This window comes from Oncorhynchus masou, chromosome 22 (assembly GCF_036934945.1).
Source record: "Oncorhynchus masou masou isolate Uvic2021 chromosome 22, UVic_Omas_1.1, whole genome shotgun sequence".
In the NCBI taxonomy this organism is placed as follows: Eukaryota; Metazoa; Chordata; class Actinopteri; order Salmoniformes; family Salmonidae; genus Oncorhynchus; species Oncorhynchus masou.
Window position 1 is genome coordinate 22,275,086 of NC_088233.1, and position 26,636 is coordinate 22,301,721.

The window sequence follows — 26,636 nt, forward strand, 5'->3', positions numbered from 1 at the left end:
CTATCTGGTGCCTTGGACCTTGAGGTGTACATCTGCACACCCTTAGCCTCAACAAGAACACCCTCCACCTCCACCTAGTCATTCCTTACTGTGCCCATCATCCCCTTGTATCCCAGTCTGATCCCCTGGTCACGCCAGAGAGAGGCAGACAGCACAAGCCCATCTCACATCTGAGGAACGTCTGAGGGACCCGTGGCACCACACAAAGGCGGAGCCAGCCCCATGGTGCGTAAGAACTCAGGAAAGATGAGCAACCACATCTAGCAGATCTTTTTTGTCTTTTTCAGAGCAAAGTGTGCAAGAAATAGGGGGAGAGACATACTCCTGTGAAATAAAGAGAGGGAACAGGACAGGGAGAAACAGAAGAGGATGCCTTTTGGGGGGTTTTCGGGGCTGAAGGAGCGGGTTCTGAAACCAGGGAAGGAGGAGGTGAAGAATACAGTAGGAGACGGTCTGGGGAACCTGCAGAGGTGAGTCTGGGAGTGTCTGGAAATTATGGGGGAACTGTGATTGTATAGGTGTGAATCCCTACTCTCTGACTGAGAGATGTGTGTGACTCAATGGGGTGAAAGCACGGCACAGTGCGGGTTTGATATCTACTTATAGCAATATATCCGATAATTTCACATAAGTGAGTTGTAAGATAATATTTTGGAGTACTTGTATCTTAGTTATCTTATTGTATTTTAGGATCTTTATATAAAAATCTGTATATACACTGTTAAACAATTGTGGTCCTATAATTCCAAACATAGATCATTTGGTCAAAATTCTTAAATCTATGAACAAAGCCAGTGGTGGGGACAGGAGGGTTGAAGAACCTTAGAGGCAGAACATGAAGCTCACCATGTACTGTACCCAGAGATCCCAGAGATAACTAAATATTTGATTATTTTTCTTGCCAGGCAATCCCAGTGATGTAATCAAAGGTTTTATTTTAAGACATTATGATACATATTTCATATCTGATACAAATTTCACAAGGGGAGGATGATGAATATGGAACTTCCACGTATGAGGTAGATTGTTGTCTTAAAATAGATAAACCAAGTAAGTGGGCAATTTCCTGTGAAAGGGAATTTTGCATGTTGAGAGCCAGAATGTTCACTGTGCAGTATGAAATAGATCAAGAGCAAGCCAAACAGTGTGAACAGTTGATTGATTATTTCAGAATCTACAATATGAAATTGTATAAAGAAGGTGAACTGGACATATTTATCCAACAAGCAGTTATCATGTAGAGTATATAAGGATTGTAATATCAGAACACTGAAAATGTGTTTTCATTACAATTGGATCTTTCTATTTCATGTCATACATTTACATCAGTTTAATTTGAAACACTTTACAAACACTGGGAAAATGCTGAATGAAGTGCTTTATTAAAGTCTACAAGGATCCATGCTGTGGGAAAATTCTATTCCACCAAACTGCTAAAATCAATACTAGCAGATGAAACTAAAGAAATGTGAATCCAGAGAGACCAAGAGAGGAAAATAGGAATTAAGCATGAGCCGAATGAATCATTAGGCTAAATCTCATTTTCAGATGAAACCTGTTTGTTTTTTCAAGAGGGTATTCCAGATTGCTCTGGGACAGACTGCATTATTTATTGAGTTATATATTATGGATCAAGTTAATCACTCTTTCAAATTTTCCTTATGAATCAATTATAGCCTGACTATAAAGTGAGCATCTTGAAAATGATTCCATTCAATAATTAACTTAACATTTCATTTGACACAGTACAGAAATGACCAGGTATTTCCTACCAAACAACTGCGCTAAATGGTAAAAAAAAAAAATCATACCAAAGCAAAATAATTTTTCCCATGAGACGTAATTTATTGTCTGAAATACAAAAATCACACGGAATGACATTGTTCTCTCAATAGGGTCTCTCTAGAATGTTGCAGTTGCTGACCAGTCTGTTAACGGACACTGTTTAAGCCCATTCGTAATAGCTTCTTTAAATATCAGCTGTCCTTGGTACAAAAAGGTTGTGAGATAATGACATTGAACAATAAAACACACAGCCTCTGTTCTGTATGACCTGAGTGACAACTCAACAGTCATAGAACTTCATAGACACAGTGGTGTAAAGTAAGTAAAAGTACTACACTCTAAAAAGAAAAGGTTCCTGGAGTATCCTTGAGGGGTTCTTCAAATTGAAACTGTGGGGGAACCACTATAACATATTTGAAAAACCCTTTAAAAGGGTTCTTCAAAGAACCCCTTTTGATGGTTACTCGTATAACCTTTTGAATAACATTTTTGGGGTTCATTTTTTTAAACTACCCCCCCCCTCCCCTATTATTATTTACAAAAATATTAATATGCATAACAATAACACAATATTTTACTTGTCAGTGTTTATATTAACGGCAATGCAGAATTAAGAAATCAAAATATGAAGTAAACTCCCAGCAGAGCCCCAAGTCCAATGGGTACATCCTCTGGCGTGTTGATGTTAATGTGTTGATGTTCTCCGTACCCATAGCCAGAAGGATTTTGCAGTGCATGGTGATCAAACAGGTTTCCTGTATATTCATCAGAGGTTTAGGGAGGGCAAAGTCTGTGAATCCAAAAAATAGTAATTATACAGATGATTAACAAAACATGCGCAAAACAGTATTCATACCTTAATTTTTGTGGTGAACGTGAATTTAAAAAACTGTTTTGATAATGGTTTTCATACACATACCTTGTCCATAATGTAGAGGCTTATGGGATATTGATTGAAGAGGTAAGAGAGGAAGATGGTAAATGTGATCTGCATAACATACTTACCAATTGACATACCTTTGTATGCCTCCTCGTCTGTATACCTGCAGACACAGACACAAAAGCAGTTCAGTTATCTTCACCCAATACAGCTAGCCTTCAACATATTCTTATAGCCTTCATATCCTTACTTATTTGATTGATATCCATTGAATTGTGTTCATTTACTGTTTTAGAAAGATTTGCACAAATATGAAAAGATTGATGTATCATTGTAAAACAATATCAATTTAGATCATACAAGGGACAAACCTTACATTAAATTGAGAAGATCTTTAAATATTTCAGTTAAGTGCCTGCACCTGCGGTCCTTTCAAATCCAAATGTTTCAGTTGGGCAGTTAGGTTCCTGAAAGAACCCCCCACCAACTAAGAAGGTTCCTCGATGAACCCCATCTCCTATGGGGTTCTTGGAATAACCTTTTGTGGCAATTTTCAGTGTGAAAAACAAAGGTTTTTCAAAGAACTTTGAGGATCTTAGAAGAACCCTTGTTGAACCCATAAGTTTTTTTTTTTTTGGGGGGGGGGCTGTACTTTCTAATTATTATTTTATTTACTACTTTTTCTTCACTACATTCCTGAAGCAAATATGTACTTTTTACTCTCATATATTTTCTCTAATACCAAAAAGTACTTGTTTCATTTCAAAAGCTTTTCAGGACAGGAAAAAGGTTGAATGTACTTATCAAGAGAACACGTAGTCATCCCTACTGCCTCTAAACTGGCAGACTCACTAAACACAAATGCTTAATTTGTAAATGATGTCTGAGTGTTGGAGTGTGCTTCTGGCCATCTGTAAATGAAAATAAATTGTGCAGTCTGGTTTACGTAATATATTTAATTTTAAGGGATTTATTGCATTTACTTTTAGTTTTGATAATTAAGTATATTTAAAACCAGATACTTTTAGTCTTTACCAAAGTAATATTTTACTGAGTGACTTTCACTTTTACTTGAGTCATTTTTGATGTTGCCACTTGCCACTGCAGCTTTGACCAAAATTATGAAATTGAAAACAAGCTCTTGAGAAAGAGAGATTGTTTTCAATTCTCTGTTGAGGCATAATTATCTCCATGTTTTTTATCCACTCGGTAGATCAGAGATCAATTTGGTCTACTTAGAGGATAGAAACTACTTTATTAAAAAGGCACTAATACTATTTTATTAGTGTTGAGGCGAGCCAAGCATCATTTCCTCCTTCTGATAATGATCAACCATTCTCATAGCATTTGTCCAGTCTATTTTAGATAAAAGAGCGCACAATCTGTGAGCTGGGAAATAGGGATGAGGGATGGAGAAAGCAGGGGTCCCTTACGGAAAAAATTGATGAATTTCACAAGATCTTTACATGTGACAACATGCAAAGCAACATGTGATAACATGAAACTACACATGTGAAAACGTGTTCACATGTAAAGTGTTCCAAAATAAATAATGTCATGTTCTGTAAGAGGTGAGTTGGGGAAGATGGACAGGGGCTGGGGATGACAGGGGTGAGTTGGGGAAGATGGATAGGGGCTGGGGATGACAGGGGTGAGTTGGCGAAAGACAAGGGTGGCTGTGGGAGGCAGGGATGAGTTAGATTCTGCTTGCTAATAGCTAATGGGAGAAAACAGGCTTTTGTTCATTTACGAATGTGGGCCTTTCAAGCAACTCCTCATAAAGGTTTTTTTGCACATGAAAGACTTGTAAATGAATAGAGGACTGGATAGTGTACATACAATAGACCTCTAAAGAGTGCATGGGAGTAGGAATGGAGCCCAGCATCTTTGACAGCAGGGGACTAGATAAAAAACTATATATATATATATATATACAGTACCAGTCAAAAGATTAAACACACCTACTCATTCAAGGGTTTTTCTTTATTTGTACTATTGTCTACATTGTAGAATAATAGTGAATACATCAAAACTATGAAATAACACATATGGAATCAGGAAGTAACCAAAAAAGTGTTAAACAAATCAAAATATAATATTTTATGTTTGAGATTCATCACATTAGCCACCCTTTGCCTTGATGACAGCTTTGCACACTCTTGGCGTTCTCTCAACCAGCTACATGAGGCAGTCACCTGGAATGAATTTAAATAAACAGGTGTGCATTCTTAAAAGTTAATTTGTGGAATTTCTTTCTTTCCTTCTTAATATGTTCGAGACAATCAGTTGTGTTGTGACAAGGTAGATGTGGTATACAGAAGATAGCCCTATTTGATAAAAGACCAAGTCCATATTATGGCAAGAACAGCTCAAATAAGCAAAGAGAAACAACAGCCTATTATTACTTTAAGACATGAAGGTCAGTTAAAGAGGAAAATTTCAAGAACTTTGAAAGTTTCTTCAAGTGCAGTCGCAAAAACCATCAAGGGCTATGATGAAACTGGCTCTCATGAGGAACTCCACAGGAAGGATAAGTTAATTAGAGTTAACTGCACCTCCAATTGCAGCCAAAATAAATGCTTCACAGAGTTCAAGTAACAGATACATCTCAACATCAACTGTTCAGAGGAGACTGTATGAATCAGGCTTTCGTGATCGAATTGCTGCAAAGAAACCACTAATAAAGATCAGCAATAAGAAGAAGAGACTTGCTTCAGCCAAGAACCACGAACAATGGACATCCGACTGGTGGAAATCTGTCCTTTGGTCTGATGAGTCCAAATTTGAGATTTTATGTTTCAGCCGCTGTGTCTTTGTGAGGCGCAGAGTAGGTGACATCTCCGCATGTCTGGTTCCCACCGTGAAGCATGGAGGAGAAGGTGTGATGGTGGTTCTGCTTTGATGGTGACAATGTCTGTGATTTATTTAGAATTCAAGGCACACTGAACCAGCATGGTTACAGCACACTGAACCAGCATGGTTGCATTTTGCAGCAATACGCCATCCTATCTGGTTTATGCTTAGTGGGACCGTCATTTGTTTTTCAACAGGACAATGACCCAACATGCCTTCAGGCTGTGTAATGGCTATTTGACCAAGAAGGAGAGCAATGGAGTGCTGCATCAGATGACATGGCTTCCACAATCACCCGACCTCAACCCAATTGAGATGGTAGGGGATGAGTTGGACCGCATAATGAAGGAAAAGCAGCCAACAAGTTATCAGCATATGTGGGAACTCCTTCAAGAATATTGGAAAAGCATTCCAGTTGAAGCTGGTTGAGAGAATGCCAAGAGTGTGCAAAGCTGTCATCAAGGCAAACGGTGGCTACTTTGAAGTGGCTACTACTTTCAGGCCAGGGTTTTAGAAATATTTGCACAGGTCTAATTAAAAAAAACAGAAATAACTTATTTACATAAGTATTCAGACCCTTTGCTATGAGACTCGAAAATGAGTTTCCATTGATGATCCTTAAGATGTTTCTACAACTTGATTGGAGTCCTTCTGTGGTAAATTCAAATGAGTGGACATGATTTGGAAAGGCACACACCTGTCTATATACATTTTATTTAACTAGGCAAGTCAGTTAAGAACAAATTATTATTTACAATGACAGGCTAGGAGCAGTGGGTTAACTGCCTTGTTCAAGGGCAGAATGACAGATTTTTACCTTGTCAGCTCAGGGACTTGATCTAGCAACCTTTCGGTTACTGGCCCAACGATCTAACCACTAGGCTACCTGCCGCAGTGCACTGTCCCACATGCACTGTCCCACAGTTGAGCGAAAACCAAGCCATGAGGTTGAAGGAATTGTCCGTAGAGCTCCAAGACGGGATTGTGTCGAGGCACAGATCTGGGGAAAGGTACCAAAATATGTCTACAGCATTGAAGGTCCCCAAGAACACATTGGTCTCCATCATTCTTAAATGGAAGAAGTTTGGAACCACCAAGACTCATCCTAGAGCTCGCCGCACGGCCAAACTGAGCAATTGGTGGAGAAGGGCCTTGGTCAGGGAGGTGACCAAGAACCCAATGGTCACTCTGACAGAGTTCCAGAGTTCCTCTGTGGAGATGGGAGAACCTTCCAGAAGGACAACCATCTCTGCAGCCCCCCACCAATCAGGCCTTTATGGTACAGTGGCCAGACGGAAGCCACTCCTCAGTAAAAGGCACATGACAGCCCGTTTGGAGTTTGCGAAAAGGCACCCCCAGACAATGAGAAGCAATATTTTCTTGTCTGATGAAACCAAGATTGAACTCTTTGCCTTGAATGCCAAGCGTCACATCTGGAGAAAACCTGGCACAATTCCTACCGTGAAGCATGGTGGTGGCAGCATCATGCTGTGGTGATGTTTTTCAGTGGCAGGGACTGGGAGACTATTCAAGATCAAGGGAAGGATGGACGGAGAAATGTACAGTGAGATCCTTCATGAAAACCTGCTCCACATTCACCTTCCCACAGGACAACGACCCTAAACACACGGCCAAGACAACGCAGGACTGGCTTTGGGACAAATCTCTGAATGTTCTTGAGTGGCCCAGCCAGTGCCCAGAATTGAACCACAGTACTGAGTAAAGGGTCTAAATACCTATGTAAATGTATATTTAATTTTTGTATTTTTTATCCATTTGCAAAAATGTCTAAACCTGTTATTGCTTTGTCATCATGGGGTATTGTGTGTAGATTGATGAGGGGGAGAAAACAATTTAATTAATGTTAGAATAAGGCTGTAACATAACAAAATGTGGAAAAAGTCAAGGGGTCTGAATACATTCAGAATGCACTGTATATTGCATTTGTGGTTGTTCTATGTTTTGCTACCGCTAATGCTTTGACTAGGGTTACAAAGCTACTGGTAATTTACCAAAGTTAATGGAAGAATGGTAATTACCAATCTATGGTAATCTATTGCAATCTATGTCAATTCTGGTCATTTATCATTGAAAAAGAAAATATTCATATATAGTATTCATTTTTTTGTATCTGTGTCCAACTGTCCATATTGTCTATGAGTTTCTAGTATATAGACCATATAGTTCAAGGGAAGATAGCCTAATTAATGAAAAAGCATCTTATCCACAATGGCATTATTTTCAGTTAACTCTGCAACTCTTCCAACTCTTGCTTTTTTCACAACTGCCAGCAGTTTGGCCCCAAAACATTTACAACAAAGACATTTTGACATAGTAAAATAAATAAGTGTGTAAAAAACAATAGAATGTGTTGAAATCCTCATATTAAACATTAAATACAGGTTTATTTTTTATTTATTTTAAAATCAGAAGGCCACACAGATTGCCAGAGATAATTACAGACACCTCTTAATAATTGAAGTACCCCAAAAAAGCCACTAGATGTCATCTGATCAAATTCTATATATTCCTTGAAAGTTAAAAAGCTTCTGGTCGTTTACTGGTAAACTTCAAAAGTTTCAGGTAATATGCCCTTCCTTTACAAGCCTAGCTTTAACACTTTTAATGTTTTTCAGTGTTTTTAAGGTGCACTTTACCGGTTCGGCAGCAGATAAAATTAGCGCTCTATACTCTCATGCGCTACTTCGGGTACCTGATTATGGTGCAAATTCTAAAATGGTTGACTCAGTCTGTCAATGGACACTATGGCTGAAGACAGTTGATAAGATGCTTCACTCACACATTTCAATGGGTTGGGTCAAAGGTAGCAAATAAAGCCTCAACAGCTTCTCTATGGGCAGTTTCCTGTCCCTTAACATAACAATTGTAGCAAACAAGGGATTTTTTCACGGTGTCTTAAAAGATTGGATACGAGTTTGCAAGACTCTCCATTTTGCCCACGGGTCCATCAAACACTCTGTCTGTAAACTGCCTGGAGGTGTGTTGAGAATATCTATTACACTGTCATCCATTGGGTTTGTGCTGTGCAAATGACCTCCACACCAATGTAACACAAAGAGGCTGATACTGTTCACATTCAGTTTGTTTGTGATGGATTGGTTGACGCTTCAAAAACTGACCGTATTTGCCTGTGTATCACGACAGCTGTCCATATGAAGGGGATTGAAAACATATATATATATACTTAGGACATACCATTCAATAACAATGGCTGTATGTGCTAGGGAGACCAAATGCATGATAAAAAACAAATAAACAATAAACATATTAATTTCTTCCCAGATAGAGGTACTCAGGTGGAGATCTGAAGCGGCCAGATGAAAGCAATTCCTGCTCGCTGCGGGATGAGGGCAGAGAGAGACGCTGGGTAGTGGAACAGGTGTACAGAAGTGGGGAGGAGGGTGAGGGGGAACCAAATATCAGATGCACAGGGACCTTTTCAGAATGGCATGCTGAGTTCACCTTGTAACTATCATGGGTAGTGGGCAGTCTCCTCTCCTTCCTGTCTTTTAAAGACTGTTTTAAATATCATAGTAGATTTAATGTAAAGTGTCATTCAGGGGTATCAGGTATACAAATACTTTTTGTATACACCATACTTGATTGTAGTAGGCCTGTGTAGTGTAGTATGACAATGTCATCCATTAAACACTTACCAATGTCATCCTGTGGAACTTTGTAGGAACGTTGATTGTTTTCTCAACTCCCATGTTTTGTGTTACAGAAAAATTGATGGGACCAATGTGGACGAGGATGACCAGATGGAGCTCACGGAGGACGGGCAACCGGTGGCTCCTCGCCACAATGCCCCTCTGTTTGACTGCGGTTGCTGCGGCCTGCCCAAGCGCTACATCATCGCCATTCTCAGCGGACTGGGCTTCTGCATCTCCTTTGGCATCCGTTGCAACCTGGGGGTGGCCATTGTGGAGATGGTCAACAACAACACAGTCTACATCAATGGGACACCTGTACTCCAGGTGAGAGAGAAAGACGGAAATCACTGACATAAAATAAATAAATGATCCATAGGGGCCTCCCTAGTGGCGTCACTACAGACCCGGGTTTGATCCCAGGCTGTGTCACAGCCGGCCATGACCGGGAGACCCAAGAGGCGGTGCACAATTGGCCCAGCATCGTCTGGGTTATGGGAGGGTTTGGCTGGCCGGGATTTCCTTGTCCCATCGCACTCTAGGGACTCCTTGTGGTGGACCGGTCATCTGCAAGCTGACCCCGGTCGCCAGTTGGATGGTGTTTCCTCCGACTCATTGGTGCGGCTGGTTAAGCAAGCAGAGTGTCAAGAAGCAGTGTGGCTTGGCAGGGTCGTGTTTTGGAGAACACATGGCTCTTGACCTTCATCTCTCCTGAGTCCGTAGGAGAGTTGCAGTGATGGGACAAGACTGTAACTACAAATTGGGGAGTAAAAGGGGTAAATGTACCAAAAATAATCCATAGTGCATTATTTGTGCATTATGGGGTGTGTGTATCATAGGAACCTTGTAGGATAGCAGTTGTAAGGGCAATGAAGCAGCATAGGTTCATAGGTGGAGCTGTGGTTCCAAGGCCTATTTACAAAGTTCAAACTTCCATATTCAGAAGAAAATAACCTTAAGGCTTGAATGCAGCAACATATGACACCACTGCCTTTAAATGTAATTGGCATTTCACCAAACTCCGATATTCCAATCATACATGGCTGTCTTGTAAAAATATTGAAACATACTTAAATATTTTGTCACTGAAAGGTCTGGACACAAGACAGATTGGTAGACGGCCATCAAACATTTTGGGGAAATACAGACTCAAAAGAAAGTTTCTTGAGCGAAATAAAAAACTACTTCCTCATGAATGCAGTGAAAAACCGCAGCTCCGAGTATCAAACAGTAAATAAATGCAACAATATACAGTACTGCATATCTTTTTTATTGTCACATACACCAGATAGAAGCAATGAAATGTTTTGTTTCACAGGGTCATCCATAGTAGTACAGCACCCCTGGAGCAAATTAGGGTTAAGTGTCTTGCTCAAGAGCACAACAACAACTTTTGCACCTCGTCGGCTCGGGTATTCAAACCAGCGACCTTTAGGTTTCTGGCCCAATGCTCTAACTGCTTGGCTATCTGCAGCCTCATAATGAAACAGATAGGAAACACACTAGTTGAATCAACATGGTTTCCACGTCATTTCAATGAAATTACGTTGAACCAATGTGGAATAGACGTTGAATTGACATCTGTGCTCAGTGGGTAGCTGTCTACAATGTTGCAAAAAAATGGCAATGGAATGAAGTAATGTAACGATAGCGATTATTGTAAGATTATATTGAATATAGATTTAAGAAATATGTTGTTTAACTTGAGAAAACATTTTCAATACAAAAACAATGCGTTCGATCAATTGGTGTGAATTTGGAGAGTGCACCAGTGGAGAGACGAGCTTAGTGTGGCTTCGCCACAGAATGATATCAGTGCCAGCAGTGCCAGTGAATGAATTTTGCAAACATACCTTTTTATATCACTCCATAGTAGTGAATGGGCATGTGAAATAGGCTTCTTAGACGACAATAGTCAATAATCAATGATTAATCTATCATCACCGGTTAGCCAGTCGTCAATGTAGGTCAGAATACCAAATTAGATTGCATATCAAAATCTTTGAGTTTAATCCTCTCAATTAACTCCATTAATCATCCATTCCTGAAACAGGGGAACATGATAGGAGATGAACAAAGCCTTGAATGTTGTTTTATGTTTTATTATAGTAGCATTGCAATTCAACAGCTGATATTTGGATGGAAAAGTTCAAGCGTTGTTCTGAAGGACAGCAGAATCACCCAAACAGTCCTCTGGCTCTATTTTCAATCTCAAACAACACAATAGCAACCGACACACACACATTCACACACCAACACACACAGACACACTTTTTTATGTGAAAGAACTTGTAACCAGTTAAATACCCTATATTATATTACTCTGTTCCCCAGCCAGCTCAATTCAACTGGGACCCAGAGACTGTGGGACTGATCCATGGCTCTTTCTTCTGGGGTTACATCGTCACACAGATCCCTGGAGGCTTCATCTCCAACAAGCTGGCTGCCAACAGGTTAGGCCTTCCCACTGCTAATGATCTCCTTCCTTGAGACTCTGAAATTAAAGGGAAATGTAAGGTATTTTGATAGAACTGGTTTGTGGGTGGACTACAGAGGGTTAAATAGGTGACTCGGGTGGGTTTGGAATGGATACTTGTGCTGAGGGCAGGAACAGACAGATTGGGTGTCTGCAATAGGCAGTCAGTCAATTTGTGTGGTGAGGCTTAGAACAGAAAGATAGGGTATTTTGAATTGTTAGTCAGTGTGTGGAGTCAGAGCTATAAGAGAAACGTTTTAGGAGCCTAAGTGAAAAAGGCATGTAGTGTTTGTGTGGGTGGTAAGGGTTAAACTGGTGTGTGTGTTAGGTAAGGGTTAAAGCAGCCAGGGGTAAAGCCGTCTGGTGTGCGTGTGTGTGGTGAGCGTGCAGATCTGATGGGGCCGATAGCAGTCCTGTAATAAAAGTTTCACAGGAAAAGAGGACACGCCATTGACAGAGTTAATAATGAAAGATCCTGCCTCTGATTTCTCCCTGAGACGCCAGCCACTGGAATATTACAAGTGTCACTTACACCCGGTTTTGGAAAAGGGAGGGGTGGAGTGAGGAAAGAGGGGAGCAATGGTAATGAAGCATAATCGTATGGGATCTCTGTCTGTCCTTCAAAGGCAGATATATTAGATCTGTCATATTGTGTGATGTTGGATTGGTCATTTTAAGCTGGCACCTGCCAGAAGGGCAGGTTAGGGGAGAACTAGTCTTGTAGTGCCAGAGATCACACCGTATTCTCCTAGAACGGCTAGAGTCGAGGATAGGGGAGACCTGGGAGGGACTGACTAATTCAGGAACATTGATGATTGGTGTTGAGTTAATGGCGGTAGTCTTTGGTGCTCACATTTGTTCAACTGTGACTGTTTATAACATTTAAGTCTACAGCAGTACAAACCATGACAGTATGTGATGGGTTGTTGTTGACTTGGTTGTTGTATGTCGCAATTGGTTAATGTTCCATCAAGCTTTTATAATGCTCTAAGAAGCTGTTTTGTTACATTCTCAGCTCATATGTAATGTGGTATGCATTATTGAAAGAATGTGCAATGCTACCCTTTTTTACGCCATTGTTGTCTACAACCTAGTCACACTATAATGTAATGTTTCCACAGAGTGTTTGGGGCGGCCATTTTTCTCACGTCCATACTGAATATGTTCATCCCTTCAGCAGCCAGAAGGCACTACGGCTGTGTCATGTTAGTTCGCATCCTGCAAGGCTTGGTGGAGGTGAGTCGTCTTCAGTGTTGCCAGATTTCATTGACACTTTCAGGTCGAATCTAAGCCAAAATCTCACCAAATCTACTAAATGTAGCCCAATTGAAGGTGTCAACAGTCGTCATCATAATGACTGATCATTTGACCAAGCTCGTATACAGTACACATCTAGACAGTACAGAGACACATGTTTATCTGTATCTCTTTACTCATGTTGATTTTTCAGAATAATGATGCCATATAATGTTTCTTGTACAGGGTGTTACCTACCCTGCATGCCATGGGATGTGGGCCAAATGGGCCCCTCCCCTGGAGAGAAGTAGACTGGCCACCACCTCATTCTGTGGTAAGTGATATGAAAAAATGTCTTTCATTCAACTGTTTTTCTTCCAATCCAATTGAGCTTTATGAAATTGTGCTGATGATTTTCCACAATAGCAAAACTTTCATGTGAAAAGATGTGGTAGAAGACAGGAAAACAAAAATGTAATTCATTCAGTAAATCAAATGGATATATATTTTTAAAAATAGATGTTTAGTAAAGAGCAATTCAAGCAAGAATTTTGCTCAGACTGTCTTGGAGTGGTCTGAGTGGGGAGGGAAAACTGAAAACTAGCGGTTAATGGCAGAGGTTTGGAACTCTCTTATTGGTCTATTAACAAAATAGCCGTCTGGTGATGTCCACAGGCAGGTCAAATCCTCCATCCCACCAAAACCAGCTTAATTTTCAGGCGGTCTTTTCCAGTGGTGTAAAGTACATAAGTAAAAATACTTTAAAGTACTACTTGAGTCGTTTTTTGGGGGTATCTGTACTTTCCTATTTATATTTTGGACAATTCTTACTTCACTACATCCCTAAAGAAAATAATGTTCTTTTTACTCCATAAGTTTTCCCTGACACCCAAAAGTACTAGTTACATTTGAATGCCCAATTTGTCGGGGCGTTGACTCTACAAGGGGTGGTGGACCATTCATGATGCACGCGGGAAACTGTTGAGCGTGAAAAACCCAGCAGCGTTGCAGTTCTTAATATAAACCAGTGTGCCTGGCACCTACTACCATACCCCATTCAAAGGCACTTAAATATTTTGCCTTGCCGATTCACCCTCTGAATGGCACACATACATAATCCATGTCTCAATTGTTTCAATTCTTAAAAATCCTTATTTAATCTGTCTCCTCCCCTTCATCTACACCACAGGAGGTTGGTGGCATCTTAATTGGTTTCCATTTGTTCAATGCCATTCCGATTTCTCCGTTCCAGCCATTATTATGAGCCATCCTTCCTTCTGCAGCCTCCACTGATCTACTGTAAGTGGATTTAACAAGTGACATCAATAAGGGATCATAGCTTTCACCTGGATTCACCTGGTCAGTGTAAGCAATGGAAAGAGCATGTTTTGTATACTCAGTGTATACAAAACCCTGAAAACCACGTTTTTGGCTGCACTGGGCCTTTAACTGAATCCATTGAATAGATATATCATTGTTCTCTGTCTAGAGATGCTTAGCATTGTGGTAAAATGGCTGGAAATAGGGACTGGGAAGGTTGTTTTGTTTTGCAGATGCCGGCTGTTGTTCCCCATGAAAATGCATTAAAACAGCCATCTTTCAGAATAAACTGGTGCCATGACAACCGGCGCTTCCAAACCCACTTGACATCGCCACTGAATGAAAGACTGCCCTCACACGCTTCACCTGCTCACTCTGAAGGAGGTCCTCTCCCATTCAACCCAAATGAAGTGTCATATTGCCTACTGTCCAAAGCACAATCATGTTCCCGGGTTTCTACAAATCGAGAGTGTTTATAAGGCCATCAGATAATAGAATATACATTAAAACATCCTCTCCCAAGGACAGTTTCAATGAGTCCTAATTTGATGAGTCCAATATGGTTGCTGTTTTATCTTTACGCTTACCAAGATGACCTATGAGACATGGAATACTTTTCTACACTCTTAGAAAAAAAGGTGCTATTTATAACCAAAAAGGGTTATTCGGCTGTCCTCATAGACGGACACTTTGAAGAACCCCTTTTGGTTCTAGGTAGAACCCTTTTGGATTCCATGTAGAACCCTTTCCACAGAGGGTTCTACATGGAACCCAAAGGAGTTCTACTTGGAACCAAAAGGGGTCTCCTATGGGGACAGCCACAGAACCCTTTTGGGACCCTTTTTTCTAAGAGATGTTTTTCTAGTCCTGTGTTGAAGAAGAGTTGCTGAGAGGCTGCAGACTGATAATAATCTAATAGTCAAAGTGTTTTCACCTACCTCCGGATCGTTGTGATACCTTGGCATCACTATTTAATAATTTTATTGGGGTTTCCTTTAGATGGAGTCCCATTCCACACCAGACAGAACAGCACTACAACAGTGGCATGGTCATATTTCCCTTTCCTTGTTTCCAGGTTCCTATGCAGGTGCTGTGATTGCCATGCCTTTAGCAGGAGTCCTGGTTCAGTTTGTTGGATGGCCCTCGGTCTTCTATATCTATGGTAAGATCCAAAAACTCAATATAAATTGAGTTGAATAGCTGTGATTTACAATTATTTCATACAGGTATGCAGAACAAGAATGTCATATTGAGTTTTGGTCGGAACAATCTTTGAAATGCATTCACCTAAATTCAGATACTCCAGATGGCTGACATTACCAAAGATAGTAATCTTTGTAAGACAGGGAGATGTCTATGATCCAACTAGGGATAGGGGGAAAACTGTCAAATTACTTATAGTAGATGACTTCAGCATTCACAAGACCAGGCCTAACTATGATAAAGTAGGTGGGTGATTCCCATTTGAGCAGCAATCCATGTATTACACTAGGTGTCACTTGTGTGACATGCAACGCATTATACCATCAGTTTTACACTAGTCTCAGGTTGTTCTCTGTTTTGCTTCATCAGTTTTGTCCATTTGATCTAAACTGTTATTTGATTAAGATATATGCACAATCTCATAAGACTCATTGTGCCCGCTGCATTTCAATATCACTTCTGTAGCTCTGTTGTGATCTAATCACATGATTAATTGACTGAAATTAATGTTTTCCTGTCTGGGATTGCTACCTAATTAATCTTTCATTTTGTTTGAATAATAAAAAATCCTTGAGGTCTAGAATAGGTCAAGGCCCAGTTCTAATTAGTTTGCCATGTTTTTTTATTTCACCTTTATTTAACCAGGTAGGCTAGTTGAGAACAAGTTCTCATTTGCAACTGCGACCTGGCCAAGATTAAGCGTAGCAATTCGACACATACAACAACACAGAGTTACACATGGAATAAACAAAACATACAGTCAATAATAGATTAGATAAAATAAAACAAAAAGTCTATATACAGTGAGTGCAAATGAGGTAAGATAAGGGAGTTAAGGCAATAAATAGGCCATGGTGGCGAAGTAATTACAACATAGCATTAAAAACACTGGAATGGTAGATGTGCAGAAGATGAAAGTGCAAGTAGAGATACTGGGGTGCAAAGGAGCAAGATAAATAAATAAATGCAGTATGGGGATGAGGTAGATAGATGGGCTGTTTAAAGATGGGCTATGTACAGGTGCAGTGATCTGTGAGCTGCTCTGACCGCTGGTGCTTAAAGCTAGTGAGGGAGATATGTGTCTCCAGCGTCAGTGATTTTTGCAGTTCGTTCCAGTCATTGGCAGCAGAGAACTGGAAGGAAAGGCGACCAAAAGAGGAATTGGCTTTGGGGGTGACCAGTGAGATATACCTGCTGGAGCGCATGCTACGAGTGGGTGCTGCTATGGTGACCAGTGAGCTGAGATAAGGCGTGGCTTTACCTAGCAGAGACTTGTAGATAACCTGTAGCCAGTGGGTTTGGCAATGAGTATGAAGCGAGGGCCAACCAACGAGAGCGTACAGGTCGAATGGTGGGTAGTATATGGGGCTGTGGTGACAAAACGGATGGCACTGTGATAGACTGCATCCAATTTGTTGAGTAGAGTGTTGGAGGCTACTTTATAGATGACATCGCCGAAGTTGAGGATCAGTTAGATGGTCAGTTTTACGAGGGTATGTTTGGCAGCATGAGTGAAGGATGTTTTGTTGCGATATAGGAAGCCGGTTCTAGATTTAATTTTGGATTGGAGATGCTTAATGTGAGTCTGGAAGGAGAGTTCACAGTCTAACCAGACACCTAGGTATTTGTCGTTGTCCACGTATTCTAAGTCAGAGCCATCCAGAGTAGTGATGCTGGAAGGGTGGGCAGTGATCGATTGAATAGCATGCATTTAGTTTTACTTGCATTTAAGATTAGTTAGAGGCCACGGAAGGAGAGTTGTATGGCATTGAAGCTCATCTGGAAGTTAGTTAACACAGTGTCCAAAGAGGGGCCAGAAGTATACAGAATGGTGCACCCACGACCAGCTCTGAATCCAGATTGCATAGCGGAGAAGGTACGGTGGGATTCGAAATGGTCGGTAATCTGTTTGTTAACTTGGCTTTCGAAGACCTTAGAAAGACAGGGTAGGATAGATATAGGTCTGTAGCAGTTTGGGTCTAGAGTGTCCCTTTGAAGAGGGGGATGACCGTAGCAGCTTTACAATCTTTGGGAATCTCAGAAGATACGAAAGAGAGGTGGAACAGGTTAGTAATAGGGGTTGCAAAAATTTCGGCAGATCATTTTAGAAAGAGAGGGTCCAGATTGTCTAGCCCGGCTGATTTGTAGGGGTCCAGATTTTGCAGCTCTTTCAGAACATCAGCTATCGGGATTTGGCTGAAGGAGAAATGGTGGGGGCTTGGGCAGGTTGCTGTGGAGGGTGCCGGGCAGTTGACCGGGTTAGGGGGAGCCAGGTGGAAAGCATGGCCAGCCATAGAGAAATGCTTATTGAAATTCTCTATTATATTGGATTTATCAGTGGTAACAGTGTTTCCTAGCCTCAGAGCAGTGGGCAGCTGGGAGGAGGTGCTCTTATTCTCCATGGACTTTACAGTGTCCCACAACTTTTTTGAGTTTGTACTACAGGATGCAAATTTCTGTTTCAAAAAGCTAGCCTTAGCTTTCCTAACTGCTTGTGTATATTTATTCCTAACTTCCCTGAAAAGTTGCATATCACGGGGGCTATTCGATGCTAATGCAAAACGCCACAGGATGTTTTTGTGCTGGTCAAGGGCAGACAGGTCTGGAGTGAACCAAGGACTATATCTATTCCTAGTTCTACATTTTTTGAATGGGGAATGCTTATTTAAGATGTTGAAGAAGGCACTTTTAAAGAATCACAAGACATCCTCTACTGACGGGATGAGGTCAATGTCATTCCAGGATACCCCGGCCAGGTCGATTAGAAAGGCCTGCTCGCAGAAGTGTTTTAGGGAGCGTTTGACAGTGATGATGGGTGGTCGATTGCAGACCCATTTTGGATGCAGGAAATGAGGCAGTGATCGCTGAGATCTTGATTGAAAACAGCATAGGTGTATTTGAAGGGCGAGTTAGTTAGGATGATATCTATGAGGGTGCCCATGTTTACGGATTTGGTGTATCACTTACATAGAGATGGAGAGAGGGCGCACTTGTCACGAAGCCTGTTTAGCATGGGCAACGCCACTGAAGGCTTTCATCATTTTAAAGTTGTCAACTGTGTGGGACTTCCTATGGGTTAAAGGAATAATCCACCCCAAACCACTAATTCCTATGATTAACAGTGTTAAATAACACTAATGTGTGAAAACAATATTTTGTGAACAAATGTTTCATTGTGTCGTTATAACAAGCTTGTGAAAGATGTGAAAATTGTTTTTGGAAATCTGTTGCAGCTGGGGAGCTAGCTAGGTATAAAACAAAGCTACACACAATAATACCAAAGTCATTATCAGCATGTGAAGTAGCTAGCGACCTGTAAAATCAGCACACAAAATGCTAAATCAATTTAGGAGTCTATCTCACTGAGTCCAACTTGTAGTTCGTCTCTGACCAGAGCGAGAGCAGAGTACGTTTCTTTCCCGCAGAGATACTTTGAAGGAGATGGGAAACTACATTAGAATCTTATTTGCCCATTGTGTACATTGCCCATGCGTCCCCAATGGGCCGCGCAATGCATTCTAAACGATTCTGGGACAAGGAAAGCTCCCCTTCAAGGAGTGAATGAGAATCAATTGGGTGCTAGCTCAAAAACTGAACATTAGCATGTATTTTGTGAAGTACAGCATTGCAAATATTTTCCATGAATTGAGATAATTAACTTGTTCTCTGTAATATCATACAGCTTTGGAATCGTGACATTACGCACCTTCGAGGAAAATAGGCAGGTTTCTCGACTCTCGACGATTAGTTTAACAGCCGCGTGACGCAGCATGACAACATGAATGTGATGGGTCGACAGTCAGTACGGTGGGACGTTTCTCCATTCATTGTCCAATGGGATTCCCCTCTCCTTTCTGTAACATCTCTGTTTCCACACAGACATAGAGCGCAAAGCGATATATGGTACAGTACTTGAAGGAGAAGGGGAGTTGAATAATTTGGTACACTGTTTAAATTGAGCACATCTATGCAATATAACGGATGGATGTGTTCTACACAAGTATGCATATACCATATATTGGCTAATTTGGCGATATGGAGTGCAGGTAACTGTTTTAAAAGTGTTATGAAATGTATTATCCCTCATCTCCAGTGATGAGAATGATGTAGCTATGACGTGTACCTACACAATTTCCAGATTTTTACAGATAGACTACTTAGAAGTTAAATCATGGATAATTTTTATATTTTACCCACTGATAGAACATAGGCTTTCACCAAATTTACAGGACTTTCAGGATTTCTATTTCTGGTGGGGTGGATAAGGAGGGATCTTATAATTCCATTCATGTCAGCAGGAGAGATGAGCCAATGAATGAGGTGTTCCCTCTTTCCATCTCTATTATCTTTTACAAATCCTGGACACAGATTAAGCCTAATCCTGGAATAAAAACATGTTCCATTCAAATTCTCCATTGATCTTGCTTTTTAGCCCAGGACAATGCTTCTTAGTTCAGGACTGTGATTAGACAGTGCCCAGGAAACCGCCCATACATGCTTCACGTTTACAATATGAAAAATAATGTGTCAATCTGTTGAAAACAGACTGTAGCTCCCTCCAGTAAACACGAGCACAACCGTTCCTTGATTTTAACTGCCGGCTTTATTCTGTAGTTTTAGTCACAATTATCACCTTCCGTGAGAACTATAAAGTAAATAAAAATACAGTTAAGCACACTCTTACAACCTTGTCTTACGAGTGACTTATTAGCTTGGTATAACTCTGAAGTGTTTACCAACATAAACAGTTTAGCGCTATAACAGTATCAAATTAAACACATGAATAAAGGAAAAATACCTCATTGGCTGCTTATTACAGAAGTGAGGAAATCAAAAGTTTCATACTTACTATTCCTGGCATGAATTCACGCTTCATCCTTAATTATTATAACGTTACCATCCTAACATACACACTTCAACCTTTACAAACTACACCCGAAGACATGAAAATTTAGCTAACAAAGCACGGGATTGCCTTCACTCCAAAGGTGTGTTGCTACGATAATGATCCCCGTTACAATTCAAACAAAAAACAACAACGTAGACTTACAGGTTAATTGTCAGTTACACAGACTATTTTTTGTTAGAACCATATCACGATATGAGAATTGATGATAACCTGTATTTTTTATTTATATGCATTCAGGTGTATTTGGGATTATATGGTACATCTTCTGGCTCCTGCTTGCCTATGGGAGCCCAGCCGCCCACCCCACTATAAGCGATGAGGAGAGGATCTACATAGAGACCACCATTGGCGTGGGTGTCAAAATATTGAGCGCCACTGAGGTATGCCTCTGCTCGATCTGGCTGCGGTCAGATGCATTAGTATAGAGTATCATACACTGAAAAATATATATGAATACTACATGTAAAGTGTTGTTCCCATGTTTCATGAGCTGAAATAAAAGATCCGCAAAATTTTCCAAATGCAAAAAAGCTAATTTATCTCAAATTCCGGCACATATTTGTTTACATTATTGTTATTGAGCATTTCTAATTTGCCAAGATAATCCATCCACCTGACAGGTGTGGCATACCTAGAAACTGATGAAACAACATGATCAATACAAAGGTGCACCTTGTGCTGGGGACAATAAAAGGAAACCCTGAAATGTGCAGTTTGTCACACAACACAATGTCACAGATGTCTCAAGTTTTGAGGAAGCATGCAATTGGCATGCTGACTGCAGGAAAGTCCACCAGAGCTGTTGCCAGATAATTTAATTTACATTTTTCTATTTTTCTCTAAAATGTCGCTTCCAACTTCATTTTAGAGAAAAATAGAAAAATGTAAATTCATTTTAGCACTACGTCAAACCGGTCTCATAACCGCAGATCACATGTATGACGTGATGTGTACGAGTGGTTTGCTGATGGCAATGTTGTGAACAGAGTGTCCCATGGTGGCAGCGGGGTTATGGTATGGGCAGACATAAGCTATGGACAACAGACATGATTGCATTTTAGCAATGGCAATTTGAATGCACAGAGATACGAGATCCCGTGATGAGATCCTGAGGCCCATTGTCGTTACATTCATCTGCCGCCATCACCTCATCTTTCAACATGATAATGCAATACCCCATGTTGCAAGGATCTGTACACAATTCCTGGAAGCTGAAAATGTCCCAGTTCCTCCAATGGCCTGCATATTCACCAGACATTTCACCCATTGATCATGTTTGGGATGCTCTAGATTGAGGTGTACATTAGCGTGTTCCAGTTTCCGCCAATATCCAGCAACTTCGCACAGCCATTGAAGAGTAGTGGGACAATATTCCACGGGCCACAATCAACAGCCTAAACAATTCTATGAGAAGGAGATATGTTGCGCTGCATGAGGCAAATGGTGGTCACACCAGGTACTGACTGGTTTTCTGACCTACGCTCCTAGTTTTTGTTAAGGTATCTGTGACCAACAGATAATGTACAAATCTGTATTCCCAGTCATGTGAAATCCATAGATTAGATCCTAATTAATTAATTAAAATTGATTGATATCCTTATATGAATTGTAACTCAGTAACGTCTTTGAAATTGTTGCATGTTGACATTTTTGTTCAGTATAGATATAAGATTTATATTATTTCAAATATTCTGTTCTTGTAAGTACTGTACTTAGAGAAGTTTTATGACACCCATATAAGATATTATCAAGCTTGACAAATGAAAACATAAATGGAGACATAAGCAGGTTTAACAACAGTAATGCACAGTCTACCCATTTGAGTGCAGTTGTCCCTTGAAATTGGTGACAAACGAAAACATAACCCTATACATAACCCAGGTTGACCCCTGAAATTGACCCATGAAATTGAGCCATGAGTCAGTGAGATCAGGTCCCTCTTCTCTGGCCCACCACAGAAATTCAAGACTCCATGGCGCCGTTTCTTCACCTCCATGCCTGTCTATGCCATCATCGTGGCTAACTTCTGCCGTAGCTGGACCTTCTATCTGCTCCTCATCAGCCAGCCAGCCTACTTTGAGGAGGTGTTTGGCTTCTCCATCGGCAAGGTTGGTTTCACAGTCACTGGTGCATCTGTAAAAGTTTGTGAGTGTTTTTGGTGACTAGCCAAATTTCTTTAGCTTTCTTCACCAAGCTGTCTGTGTGGATGGACCATTTCAGTTTTTCCGTGATGTATACGCAGAGGAACTTGAAACTTTCCACCTTCTCCACTGCTGTCCCGTCGATGTGGATAGGGGGCTCCCTGTGCTGTTTCCTGAAGACCACGATCATCTCCTTTGTTTTGTTGACGTTGAGTGTGAGGTTATTTTCCTGACATCACACTCCGAGGGCCCTCACCTCCTTCCTGTAGGCTGTCTCGTCATTGTTGGTAATAAAGCCTACCACTGTAGGGCTGTCTGCAAACTTGATGATTGAGTTGGAGGCGTGCATGAACAGTCATGGGTGAACAGGGAGTACAGAAGAGGGCTGAGAACGCACCCTTGTGGGGCCCTAGTGTTGAGGATCAGCGGGGTGGAGATGTTGTTTCCTACCCTCACCACCAGGGGGCGTCCCATCAGAAAGTTCAGGACCCAGTTGCACAGGGCGGGGTCTCGAGCTTAATGACGAGTTTGGAGGGTACTATGGTGTTAAATGCTGAGCTGTAATCGATGAACAGCATTCTTACATAGGTATTCCTCTTGTCCAGATGGGATAGGGCAGTGTGCAGTGTGATTGTGATTGTGTCGTCTGTGGACCGGTAAGCAAATTGGAGTGGGTCTAGGGTGTCATGTAGGGTGGAGGTGATATGATCCTTGACTAGTCTCTCAAAGCACTTCATGATGACAGTTACCTTAGCTTTCTTAGGAACAGGAACAATGGTGGCCCTCTTGAAGCATGTGGGAACAGCAGACTGGGATAGGGATTGATTGAATATGTCCATAAACACACCAGCCAGCTGGTCTGTGGATGCTGTGAGGACGCGGTTAGGGATGCCGTCTGGGCCGGAAGCCTTGCGAGGGTTAACGCGTGTCAGTGGCAATGTATTGTCCTCAAAGCGAGCAAAGACTTGTTTCGTTTGTCTGGGAGCAAGACATCAGTGTCTGCGACGGGGCTGGTTGTCTTTTTGTTATCCGTGATTGACTGTAGACCCTGCCACATACGTCTCGTGTCTGAGCCATTGAATTGCGACTCTACTTTACTGAAGCTTAGCTTGTTTGATTGCCTTGCGGAGGGAATAGCTACACTGTTTGTATTCGGTCATGTTTCCGGTCACCTTGCCATTATTAAAAGCAGTGGTTCGCGGTTTCAGTTTTGCGCGAATGCTGCCATCAATCCACGGTTTCTGGTTTCTGGTTGGGGAAGGTTTTAAGAATCACCGTGAGTACAACATCACCGATGCACTTGCTAATAAACTCGCTCACCGAATCAGCGTGTACATCAATGTTGTTGTCCGATGCTATCCAGAACATATCCCAGCCACGTGATCGAAGCAATCTTGAAGCGTGGAATCAGATTGGTCAGACCAGCGTTGAACAGACCTGAGCGCGGGCGTTTCCTGTTTTAGTTTCTGTTTATAGGCTGGGAGCAACAAAATGGAGTCGTGGTCAGATTTACCGAATATGAGGGTGAGGGAGGGCTTTGTATGCGTCGTGAAAGTTAGAGTAATAATGATCCAGAATGTTACCAGCCCGGGTCGCACATTCAATATGCTGATAAAATTTAGGGAGCCTTGTTTTCAGATTAGCCTTGTTAAAATCCCTAGCTACAATAAATGCATCCCACAGGATATGTGGTTTCCAGTTCACCTAGATTCGAATGAAGTTCTTTCAGGGCCATCGAGGTGTCTGCTTGGGGGGGATATACATGGCTGTGATAATAATCAAAGAGAATTCTCTTGGTAGATAATGCACTAGGAGTGCACATTTAGTTTTTTGAGTTAGCATTACACAGCCAATAAAAATAATCAACTCATCCTCTAGCATGATGCTCTTACCATTATTTCTGGGTGTTGTCTTGTTCCTCGTCACAGGTGGGGCTCCTGTCTGCTGTGCCTCACATGGTGATGACCATCGTAGTGCCCATCGGTGGCCAGCTAGCCGACTTCCTACGCAGTCGTAAAATCATGTCAACTACAAACGTCCGGAAAATCATGAACTGCGGAGGTATAGTACCTAGGACAGAATGACTTAATTTCCCTTACATTGTACTTAGGTAGGGCATAAAACTAGCACTGATACAACGTGACTCCATACTTTTTTATAACAATTATAGTATTTCCTTCTCCTACTGTTGACATTTTGAAAACATTTGTGGAATATTATCTCAGCTGAACTTCAGCTGAAAACAAAATTGAGACTTCCTTGGAATGTTACCTAACGCTGTATGAATGTTCACTGTTTGCTGGATATGGTACTGTATCATGTCTGATAAAGCTAGTAAAGCATTGCATCCCAATCAGGATTTGGTAAGGTGGCCTTTGACCTTGCCCTGTGACCCCTGCAGGTTTTGGAATGGAGGCGACTCTGCTGCTGGTGGTGGGGTTCAGTCACACACGTGGGGTTGCCATCTCCTTCCTGGTGCTAGCTGTGGGCTTCAGTGGCTTTGCCATCTCAGGTATAAAGCTTCAGTTCAGCACCATTTAAATGTATTTATCATGTCAAATCAAGTTCCAAACATCGTTATTTGTGTGTTTCTGTTGTAAAGTCCTGAGCCCATGAATAAATGTTGAGTATGGGGTTTTATCCTTCTCTTACTTTTACTTGCCCCATACAGGAGTAAGACAGATATTTAGGGTTTTCCTCCTGACTTGGTGCATTACATTACTGTTTTGCTAAATTGTTATTTATTCATTCAAATTGACGTTTTTAAAACAAAATTTATAAGAGACAGCATCAATAGTGTGTGGTATTCAATATCTAATAATAAATAATACATGGGATTCATGTAGCGCTTTTCCCAAATATGCTTCTACAGTGGGGTAAACAATTTATTCTGATATATTGTACTTGTTATGGCATCCTCAGGGTTCAATGTAAACCACCTGGACATTGCTCCTCGCTATGCCAGTATCCTAATGGGCATCTCCAATGGTGTTGGCACACTGTCTGGAATGGTGTGCCCCCTTATTGTTGGAGCACTGACTAAACACAAGGTATTGTAACATTCAACATTACAGTTACAGTATGAAAAAAAAAAAAAAAAGTTACAGTATGTGTGTGACAGTTTGGTCATTGACTCATGTCTGTCCCCTTCCCCGTAGACCCGTCTGGAGTGGCAGAACGTGTTTGTGATAGCCGCCATGGTGCACTACACAGGGGTCATCTTCTATGCTATCTTCGCCTCAGGCGACAAGCAGGAATGGGCAGAACAAGAGAGCACCAGTGAAGATAAGGTCGGTATTATCGACGAGGATGAGCTGGCCGAAGAGACAGAGCTCAACAGCGAGATTGCCATGGTACCCAAGAAAAGCTATGGAACCACAGAGAACTCATCGGGTCGCAAACAGGGCTGGAAGAAGAACAGAGGAGTCACCATGCAGGAGGATAAGGATGATGGGAACTTGCACCACGGGAATGGGAACTACCAGGAGCAGTTTCAGTGATGCGCCCTAATAATCAGGGGCATTGGCTGTATAGATTCTCCAAATGTTTCCTGGAGTGTGCACTTGCACACTTTCTCGCATAGAAAACCTGAGGAAACCAGAGGAGGCTTAATGGGAGGAGCTATAGGAGGATGGGCTCATTGTAATGGCTGGAATGCAATGAATGGTATGAAGTCAAACATGTGGTTTCCATATATTTTATGTGTTTGATACCTTTCCATTTACTTTCCAACTCCTACAATGAACCCGTCCTCCTAAAGCTCCACCCGCATGTCTCCTCTGGTGGAAACTCCCTCCAGTCATTGCTTACACCAATCCAATGCTTTTATATCCATGACATGGAGTGTGCAAATGCCCACTTCTGGAAAAGGTTATAGAACCAGGACACAAAAGTATCTCTATTGACCCCCTATTCACTGTGCACTACTACTACAGGGAATAGGGTGGCACAGTCACTTGAGCAGCACTGCAGGACATCCCCTTCACGTCAACGTCCAATGAAGGAAGAAGAGTAACATTCACACAGCCCGGCAGAACTATCAGTGGTCATTCTTCTGAGAAGTTACAAAAGAATTTACAGCATCTATCATTTACCACAAACTGACCTTTTGTTGTTGTTTGGTCATTTGTGACGACCACCTCTATTCGGTCTTAAGTTGCAA

General features: G+C 41.4%; 1 protein-coding gene and 1 long non-coding RNA gene across 2 annotated transcripts; one reads left to right on the forward strand and one right to left on the reverse strand.

Moving 5' to 3' along the window:
• The first annotated feature begins 369 nt into the window (after positions 1-369).
• slc17a8 (solute carrier family 17 member 8) lies at positions 370-25,974 on the forward strand. Its single transcript, XM_064928911.1, has 12 exons — positions 370-470; positions 9,264-9,516; positions 11,524-11,642; positions 12,787-12,901; positions 13,148-13,235; positions 15,297-15,383; positions 20,571-20,713; positions 22,292-22,441; positions 24,403-24,535; positions 24,876-24,986; positions 25,397-25,524; positions 25,633-25,974. The coding sequence occupies exons 1-12, from the start codon at positions 370-372 to the stop codon at positions 25,972-25,974; spliced, it is 1,770 nt and encodes a 589-aa protein (XP_064784983.1).
• Positions 11,271-19,175, reverse strand: LOC135508675 (uncharacterized). Its single transcript, XR_010450835.1, has 3 exons — positions 19,131-19,175; positions 15,160-15,378; positions 11,271-11,683 (listed from the first exon to the last, which is right to left on the reverse strand). It is a non-coding gene; the product is annotated as an uncharacterized LOC135508675 (long non-coding RNA).
• Positions 25,975-26,636: the final 662 nt, after the last annotated feature.

What these genes read in the sequence shown, in the direction of transcription:
- slc17a8 (XM_064928911.1), top strand. Translation starts at nt 370, where the DNA reads ATGCCTTTTGGGGGGTTTTCGGGGCTGAAGGAGCGGGTTCTGAAACCA. An exon ending in GGTCTGGGGAACCTGCAGAG is followed by an intron (nt 471 to 9,263) that starts GTGAGTCTGGGA and finishes TTTGTGTTACAG; the next exon opens with AAAAATTGATGGGACCAATG. An exon ending in CTCGGTCTTCTATATCTATG is followed by an intron (nt 15,384 to 20,570) that starts GTAAGATCCAAA and finishes ATATGCATTCAG; the next exon opens with GTGTATTTGGGATTATATGG.